Source organism: Balaenoptera acutorostrata, chromosome X, assembly GCF_949987535.1.
Source record: "Balaenoptera acutorostrata chromosome X, mBalAcu1.1, whole genome shotgun sequence".
Classification (NCBI taxonomy): domain Eukaryota; kingdom Metazoa; phylum Chordata; class Mammalia; order Artiodactyla; family Balaenopteridae; genus Balaenoptera; species Balaenoptera acutorostrata.
The window spans coordinates 116,756,459-116,766,210 of record NC_080085.1 but is presented as its reverse complement, the minus strand read 5'-3'; the positions used below and the strand labels follow the sequence as shown (position 1 = coordinate 116,766,210).

General features: G+C 39.0%; 1 protein-coding gene across 1 annotated transcript in view; it reads right to left on the bottom strand.

Annotated features, from left to right (window-relative positions):
• Nucleotides 1-2,226: 2,226 nt before the first annotated feature.
• Nucleotides 2,227-9,752, bottom strand: part of HPRT1 (hypoxanthine phosphoribosyltransferase 1) — a 33,552-nt gene continuing 26,026 nt past the window's right edge. The window contains exons 5-9 of the mRNA XM_057538972.1: nt 9,221-9,238; nt 7,061-7,143; nt 3,681-3,727; nt 3,456-3,532; nt 2,227-2,939 (exon numbers count right to left, since the gene is read on the bottom strand). Of these exons, the coding sequence (XP_057394955.1) occupies nt 2,892-2,939; nt 3,456-3,532; nt 3,681-3,727; nt 7,061-7,143; nt 9,221-9,238 (273 nt within the window). The 3' untranslated portion in view covers nt 2,227-2,891. The remainder of the gene's footprint in view (nt 2,940-3,455; nt 3,533-3,680; nt 3,728-7,060; nt 7,144-9,220; nt 9,239-9,752) is intronic.

Here is a 9,752-nt window from a genome sequence, read left to right as displayed (position 1 = left end):
ATCTCAAATGCAGGGAAGGACATTAACTGATTAACTTTCCAAGCTAAAGAATTAAGGCAGTAGCCCAGGTTATCTATAAATCTTTTATACATGGAATTAAAATGGGGACCTAACTATATTTACAGGTATAATACATACAATATTCTAAGCATTCACAAAATGGGAACATATGAAGGGTTTGACACATGAATTTTCCAGGTTGCTAAGGTTTGCTTCTTCTTTAAGCACCAACATTCCCCTGGATGGTAATACTCCTAAAACAGGGTCCATGTTGCCCTAGCTCCTAAAATCAAGCAAATGAAATTTCATTTTCCTTTCCTTATGAACATCCCTATTGTAAGGGGTTGTAATGAAAGAGCAGCCCTGAGGGATTACTGGAGTGTGACGTTTATGACCATTTGCGCCAATCCTCAATGACCACACGGCCCCAGAAGGCTACAGCTTTTTTCTTTTGAATACTTTTCCTCTACCTTGACAGACTGCTATCCTACAAAAATTACTGCTATTCCTGTCAGTATCTCCCCTCCCCTCCCTTATAAACGGACTATATCTGATCTGTTGCAAATTGGTTAAAGAAATAAAATTGTTAGAACTGTATGCCCCCAAAGCAGGTTAAGTCAAGTCTGTCTGCACAATATTCTTAAAAGTGTGTGAGCTTCAGCAGGCCTTTCCTTCCTGGCTGTTAACCTGGGTTTCTTGCTGGGTCCGTCAACCAGCTAAAACAGAACCACAAACTAAAGAGTCTGCACAAGTCAGAAGGGGAAACAGTTCAGCTTCTTCATGATATTGTACCAACAATCAGACTGATCTTGGTTTAATCCCTGACACTTACTAGCCATGCACCTATCTTCTCGAAACATTCATTTTTCTCAGCAGCGACTTATGTTTATGGAGCACTTGCTAAGCCCCAGGCCGCTGTCGTGTTGCACCCGTACTTTCCCATATAATGAATCCTTACAGGAAGCCTGTGAAGGAGACAGCATTATCCCCATGAATCAGTTGAGAAAACAGGTTCCAAAGTTAAGTAACTCAATGTCACATAGCTAATAAGCAATGGTCAGGACAGTCTAACCCAGAACTCTTAGCTGTTCATTCATTCAACAGCCACCATCTGAGCTGCTACTATCTTTGAGGCACTAGGTATACACCTCAGTGAACGAGACAGACAGAAATTCCTGCCCTCCTTTATTTTATACATAGTAGTTTGAACCTCTTAATCTCCTCCCCTTATCATGCCCCTCCTCCCTTCCCTCTATACTACAATGAAATGAAGAAATTCTTGCCCTCCTTATATGGAGCGTACATTCTAGAGGACATGAAAGGAAGAGACAAACAGTGAGCAACAAATACAAATGTAAATTATACTGCATGTTATTAGATTATACCACTCAAAATTGCCAACTGCCAACTATATTGACCTACAAAAATGGTAATTTCATACGGTTCGACCTAAGAGAAGGTGGCAAGTGCAACTGAACAGAGGAGGGTGAGGAGGGTCCGCAGTCGGAGGCAGGGCACAGTGGTGAGTAGGGCGGCCCGGGAGAGCCCAGTGAGGTGGCGTGCTGAGGACACTACACGCACATGGGGTAACGCCCACCTCGGCCTCAGAGGTCACGAAGATCAAATGAGATAACAAAAGTGAAAACTTTTTGTAAACTAGGAAGTTCTAGGACTATAACAAATTATTATTTAGTATCATTTAAAGTTCCCTGTTCTGCTGCTGGGAATTACAGCAAACTTTTTAAGGCATAAATATAGCTGGATGGCCTGCAAGGTTACTACTTCATACCTTACCTGGAGCAGAGAAGCAAGGAAGAGTTTTGGCTTAAAACTTTTCTTCCTGCTCCCAGAAAACAAAAGGTTTTGTTGTTGTTCTTTAGTCGATAGAGTATTCTCTACCCAAAGAAGGTAACAGTGTATGTAAGAAAAACTGCTGAACTGCAAGTGAGGTTGCGATCGAAGCAATTTAACAGAATTCCAAGAGAGAGTCATGTTATTTTAGCATCGGAAAATGTAATAAACTATATACCACGTGTCTAAAATCTGAGGTCTCTGAAGTAGGTAAGAATCTCACTAGCTCCACCAACCCATTCTACCAGATAATCATTATTTGCTGTGCTTGGTAAAGATTACAATTAAACTAGCTACTAAAATTTAACAGACAAGGAAAAGGTAACCAACAGAAAACTACACTAGGTTAATTTGTAGAGAAATAACAGGTATGCATAGTTTCTTTTAAAGAGACAGCCTTTATTTTAAGGATTTTTACATTGAAGACTTCAAAAAGTGGTAGGTTTTTAGAACTTATTTACCTGTATTTAAAAGGAACTGTTGACAAAGATTCGCCAGAAATAATCTGAACAAGCGGGAAAATACAGTTAATACTACTGAAACCTACTAAAATAACTCCAGGACATATGGTTTATCCAACATAATGATACCTCTAAATGCTGTCACTGATATGAAACTGACTGCTTCTTTTCTAAACACAGTGGTATAACTAACAATATTCAATCACTTCTGTTCTTTCCTGAATATATAAAAATTAAAATACCAATTAGAAAACTAATATATTCTCCTCTTTCAATGTTTCTTACAGATACAATTTCAATATTTTCATTCAATAGTGGTGTGGTTTAAGAGATTTTTCATTCACAAGTCAAACAACAATCCACCCAAAGGGAACTGATAGTCTATAGGCTCATAGTGCAAATAAAGAGTTCGGGAATGCAGCAACTGACCTTTCTAAAATACAAAACGGATAAAATTCTTAGAAGATACATGCAATAAGCTCTACTAAGCAGCTGGCCACAGAACTAGAACATCTGATAATTTTCCTGGTGACTTCAATGGGACTCCAGATGTTTCCAAACTCAACTTGAACTCTCATCTTAGGCTTTGTATTTTGCTTTTCCAGTTTCGCTAATGACACAAACATGCTATAAAATAAAAATCCAGAGATTCACATTAGAAAAGTATACTGTGAAGTGAAAGGCGAGAACAGTACTTGGCATGTCTTCTATGAACAGTATTCTGCTGCAGGGGTTTTTACAAAACAAACGGCCTTCCTCATCTTCCTCACCCGTGTTCACAAACGCGTTCTTGGCACTCCTGCTTCCAGAGGAGGTGGTGGGTATTTGAAGGAGAGTGAATTAAAAGACTTAAACTAGTTCATTTCTCGCTTACTTATGAGCACATCTATCATCTGAAATAATAATGGGACAGTTACTGTATATTAAACCTGTTCAACTGTTTAGCCAGCAAGAAGTGTTACCCTAGCCTGGCCAAGTTCCAGCTTTAAGGACGTCTGTACTTGACTACAGCTTTATGTGACTAATGGGAACCATCAGTCTGTTCAAATTATGAGGTGCTGGAAAGAGAAAACAATTCTTCCCTTTTATAAATTTTTATATGGGTTCTGAAAAATGAGAATGAGGAAAAGAAGCATTACTTACATTCAAATCCCTGAAGTATTCATTATAGTCAAGGGCATATCCTACAACAAACTTGTCTGGAATTTCAAATCCAACAACTAAAAAGAATCACATCATTTAGATACAGAAAACATCACTTCCAAATCTAATACGTGCAAACATTCTCTAAAGTGACTCTAAGCCATTTTATATAAAACTTGTTGGGTTAAAGCTGGTTAAATGATTGACAAAAAGTATTTCACTTACAGTCTGGTCTATATCCAACACTTCGCGGGGTCCTTTTCACCAGCAAGCTGTTAATTATAAAATGTGACATGTGACACACGGAGACACTGCAGGGCATTACAAAAGAGAATATTCATGTTCTGCAACACGGTTTCATGTGCAGTTTAGCATACTATGGTCAGTTTTAACAAACCCAAAGAAACACTATGAAATGGAGAGAGCTAAATCACAGGGCTCCCTGGGCAGGGGTAGCAATGAGTTCACACTGCAGATGAGGACCTTGACTGATCTTCACCTGGAACACGATGGACTGTTCTGAGAGCTGCCCCCTGACTACCCACACGCCCATCAAAGGGCAGCTACTTGGGGAGGATGAACAGGTGGGGAATGCCAATGAGCAAAGATGACAAGTAAAGGCTTTCAGTCCAAAATCCCTGGAAAACAATCCCTAAGCCACAAATGGTGTGGGAGAGGTGAGCATCACCTTTCAAGACTTTTAGTAAATAGCTTACAAAGAGGAATATTAGCTTAAAAAAGAACTAGCATGCTAAAGGAGCTAGTATTTGTTTTTGAGAGCAGAAGCTGCAGGTAGGATGCGTCAACTCTAACGAAAGCTAATTTCATAATCCAAGTGCTGCCTGCTGAAATTTTTCAGCCATTAAAAAACCTGTAATGGTGCTCTGAAAGCCTTTACAAATGATAAGGGCAGTCCCAATAAAACTTAGGATTTCATAACTTCCTAGATAAGTATATTAAAAGGGCTGGAAAGGACCTAAAGTGATTCTCAACCTTAGCTACACATTGGAATCACGTGGGAACCTTAAAAAATATATAACAAAACTCAGATACCCAGGCCATACCCCTCACCAATTACATCAGAATCGCTGGGGATGGGACACAGATGTAGGTGATGTTTTGTTTTTTAAACTCTCAGATGATACCAGTGTGCAGCCCGAGTTGAGAGCACTGGCCTAAGCCTTAGCCCCCAAGGGCCCATAGTCCAGGCAAGTCCCTTGAGATTCTCCTTCCAGTAATTAGAGGACACACTTGGACTCGGGTTCCATTTAGAAAGAAAATAACAAACCAATCACAGCAAAACCCCCTCCATCTACCTGAACTCATTCAGGAACAATCCAAAAAAGGTATCATTAAACTCAGTGCAAGCTGTACTAAGAGTTCAGGGGAACTCGGCACCTCATATTGCTATAGATCTCAATGAATTATTTTAAAATAATTGCAGATTCATAGGAAGTAGCCAAAAAAAAAGCACAGGGAGTGCCCGTGCGCCCTCTCTCCGGTTTCCTCCAGTGAACATGTCACATAACTGTAGTAGATTACCACAACCAGGACATGGACGTTGGTGGACCGACCTTATCCGAATTTCATCAGCTTTCTGTGCTCATGTTTATGTGTGTAATTCTACGCAATCATATCACACGTGTGGATTCGTGTAACCACCACCACAATCAGGATACAGAACTTTCCATCACGCACGGCTTTCTCTTGCTACCTCTTTATTTATAGCCACAGCCACCCACCACCCCCTAACCCCTGGCAACCACTAATCTGTTCTCCACTTCTATCATTCTGTCACTTTAAGAAGGTTGTATAAATGGGATCATACAGTATTTACCCTTTTGAGGTTGGCTTTTATTGGCACCGTTCCTTTGAGGCTCCTCCAGGTCGTGTGCATCAGCAGTTTGTTCCTTTTTAGTGCTGAGTAGGACTCCATGGTAGGGTGGACCACAGTTTGTTTAACCAGTCACCTACCAAAGGACATTTTGGCTCTTTCCAGTTTGGGGCTATTGCAAATGAAGCTGCCATGAACATTCACACACGGGTTTTTGCGCGGATGTAAGTTCTCATTTCTCTGGGAGAAATGCCCGGAGTGCAGCTGCTGGAGTTGTATGGCAGTTACAGGTTTAGTTTCGTAAGAAACTGCCAAACTGTTTTCCAAAGTGGCTGCAGCATTTGACATGCCTGTCAGTTAATGGTTTTTTAATTTTTAATTTAACTTTTAAGTTAAAAAGCTTTCTAGTCATTCTTAACCCTGCTTTGTACTTAATCTTTTTAGGTATAAAGCACAGATACACATACACTACATAAATAGATAACACAATATATCTGTGATATTAAATTTAATGGCAAGGAAGAGATTAGGAAAAGAAGGTTGAGAAACAATCCACTTGGGCCACAGCCCCATCACTAATGACCCTCCACACCTCCAGCTACAGGAAATATCTCTCTCGTGAGGCAGTCTATCTCAGTTTCACAGCATATTCCAGGAAAGAGGCACACAAGACTATCTGGAGGAGTATACGCCACAGTAGGCTGACATTTAAAACCCTGAAAGCATGTAGAGGAATAAGCAAGTGCACTGATTGGTCTGCAGGAAACTGCTTAGTGCCCTAGAATGCAGCATTTCTACACTCTCGTCATGCCTGTCCCAAATCCATTTAAAGTAAAAGCTCACTGATGATACACTGGCACTAGCTATCAGAAAAGCCCCAAAGGACAAACTGCTGACACACGACTCAGTAGAAGGCTTACTCTGATTCAAAGATGTTTGGCAAATACTTTGATCCTTTAAAAGGGGTTTATAAAAACCAGTTAATCGTTTAGGAAAAAAAAAGTTAGATCACTATCTGACCCCTACATAAAAATTGCAGATTGGTCAAAAATTTAAAAAAAAAGAAAAAAAAAACCCAAAACACCCAGGGACGTCACCTGACAAAAAAAATAGTAAGGCATGAACTCTGAGCCAGGTTGCCTGGGTTCAAATTTTACCTCTATAGTGATCCAGCTCTGTGCCTCTGGATAATTCCCTATGCCTTGGTATCCCCATCTGTGAAGTGGGAATAATAGTCTACCTCTGAGTTGTTGGGGAGTGAAACTATAATTAGGGATAAACACAAGTAGAACTAATAAGTCAAACAGCATAGGTAGGACCAGGAAGTGAGGCTGGCTTACAAGAAAGGAAGCAGGCATTGTACATTTTCAATGTGGCTACAAAACAAGATGCAGCACACGGGACCACTACATCACTCAATTCCAGGAGCTCAGGATCTCCAGGGCCCACTCCTTCCTACCACCTCCTAACCCGTCTTTGGGATCCTTGGTCTCAGTTTTGCAAAGAGGCCCCAAACCCTCTGCCATGCTACCCAGGACAAGTTTGATATCATTATTAGATTGGTGAAAAACCAAATATTAATAACATTGGGCAATAAGGCGACTGCACTGAAAGGCTTTAACACATGACAAATTATTTACAAAGGACACTCACTGAGTCTTATTTGAGATTATATTACTTTTTGAAGATAAGAAAATTTACCCTTACAAAGAAGCAATTAATCTTTTTACAAATGAAGAAAGTATCCTATGTCAAAATGTTATATACATACCTTGCAACCTTGACCATCTTTGGATTATGCTGCTTGACCAAGGAAAGCAAGGTTTGCATGGTTTTGCCAGTGTCAATTATATCCTTTAAAAAAAGAAAAGACATTTAAATGGTAAATAAAACCATCGTACCTTTAAATTCAGTCATTATATAAACACAAAAAAACAAAATCCCATATATAACTGGAATAATGCCACTTTTTTTTTCGGTGCAGTGATTCTCACCACAATTCATACTGAGATATTCTGGAATCTGTAAGTCATCTGGCTCTCAGCAAGCAGAAGGAATGCCAGTCCTCAGGGCTGGATTTTATAGGCACCAAGAGATCAATGACAGCTAATTTAAATATATATATGCAAGTATGTACACACATATTTTATTAGAGAGTTGTGGTGCTGCCCTTCATTATAAAAGATATTAGATTTTTTTTATAAACTCAAGATCAGGATGCTCCAACTCTCGGATGCAGGTGGTTGAGAGACCACACCAAGAAACACTGCTTTATACCATCTTAAAAGTATCCAAAGTATTAAAGTTTTACCATATAGAATTACTTTACATGAAAGTGAATCTTAGCTATTTAGTCAAAAGTAGGACATTATTCAAAACAAACCTATCTCTAATTGGGAAAACATTTCTTAAACCATAACCCTAATGCTCTTCAATGAAAATATTCTCTACAGATGGTATAAAGCAGCGTTCACAAAGTGGGGCTGTAAGTCATCAGAAACATCAGGGCTGGGGATTTGTGAAAAATGCAGATTTCTGGGCTGTGGTAGACACAATTCTGATGGCCCCCAGGACTCCTGCCCCCTGGTGTACACACTCAGAATAATCCCCCACTCCCTGAGTGTGAGTGGGACTTGCGAAATGATGGGGTTGTCAGTAGGTTGTGTTACACAAGACAGCTGTAGCAGCCTGGAGAGAGATTCTGCTGGTTTTGAAGAAGTCAGCTGTCAATATGAGAGGGCCATGTGCTAGGACATGAGGACAGCCTAGCAAGAAAACGGGGCCCTCAGTCCTGCAACCACAGGAACTCAGTTCTGCCAACAACCTGAATGAATTTGGAAGAGTACCATGAGTCACAGGTGAGATAGGAACCCCAGCTTTGATTCAGCCTGATGAGACCTGGGGCAGAGGACCCAGCTACCCTGTATTCGAGTTCTGACCCCTGAAAACTGAGATAATCAGCGTGTGTTGTTTTAAGCTGCTCAGTCTATGGTAATTTGTTAGGCGGCATTACCCCAGACAAAATGAAGCAACCTGAAGTGGAATTAGTGAATCTGCATTTTAAAAAAGCAACCAGTTCCCAGGGATACTCATGTACACAAACCCTGTGAAAAGAGTGTTATTTGTTTATTTTTTAATCTATAAGCTAAAGTTTCTAAAAACCTTGGTAACAACAAAAAATGAATCTGGGGTTACTGTTGCTCTTAAGCCTTACACCATCTTACATAAAAGAGTAAGAACTCATTCTATTGGTGGGAATATAAAGTACTTTGATGAGTAATTTGGCAACAGTAGTAAAATTGAAAATGTACAAATTCTAAAACCCAGTTATTCCACTTCTAAGTGCCTGTATCCAGAGGGAACTCACACACGTGCACACAGGACAACGCAAAAGGATGTTCTTAGCAGCCCTGTTGTAGTAAGAAAAATTGGAAGCAAACTCCCTATTTGTAGGGCAATAAATAGGTTGATTTGTACATTGAAATGCTATGAAGGATTTTAAGGTGAACTAACTCTGTATGTTTCAACATGAATAACCTCAAAACCAATTTTGAGTAAGAATAACAAGCTGCAAGAGAGAATATATACAGTGTAGCACTAGATAAATTATCAAAAATACATTTTGTATATGGTTATATACGTGCAATAGAAGCATAAAAAGCATGGATGGGAATGATATGTGTAACTTTAAAAGGAACAAAAAAATTTCAAGCCAAAAAGAGAGGGGTAAGAAATATATCAAAATGTTTCCACTATCCAGTAAAAGTAAATTACTAAATATTTCTTAGAAAAAAAACAATCTCACTCCCTTATAACACAAGCCCACCATTAAAACTGATGAAAAGGAATTTCTTTCCCTGGGTTACCTTTAGGACTGTGCATACCAAGTTAGAAAATCATAAACACTATATTAAAAGTATGTAAAACTTACTTCAACAATCAAGACATTCTGGAAGAAAAAGAGAAATGAAAATCAGTACAATGAATCAGACAGTGTTTCCAATTATAATTCAAGTCACATCATAACAAACTCTAAGGATTTATCCAAATTCTTGCTTTAAGCTACTTTACTATATCGAACCCTGATTTAAACAAATGGGCCATCTGTTGGGATTTGGAACTCTTTAATATAAAATTTTCACTGCAATGGAATTTTTAAAAATAAAATTTGACCCATATGTTCATTTTTTAAGAGTTTTCATTACTTAAACAGAGGTCTAATCTTGGGCAAGTCACGAAATTTCTCTGGGCCTCAGTTTCCCATGTGGAAAATGAGGGACTTCAACTAATACGTGTATTCCAACTCTAACATTCAAAACTATAATTTGTACAATAACTCCAAAATCATGCATTTAACTTATCATATGGAATCCAATTCAAAATGCATTTTCTCAGTAGGTTGAAATTGATCTGCATTTTCTGGATGTGTTCATATTCTTGGACTAAACTAAAAGATACCAATG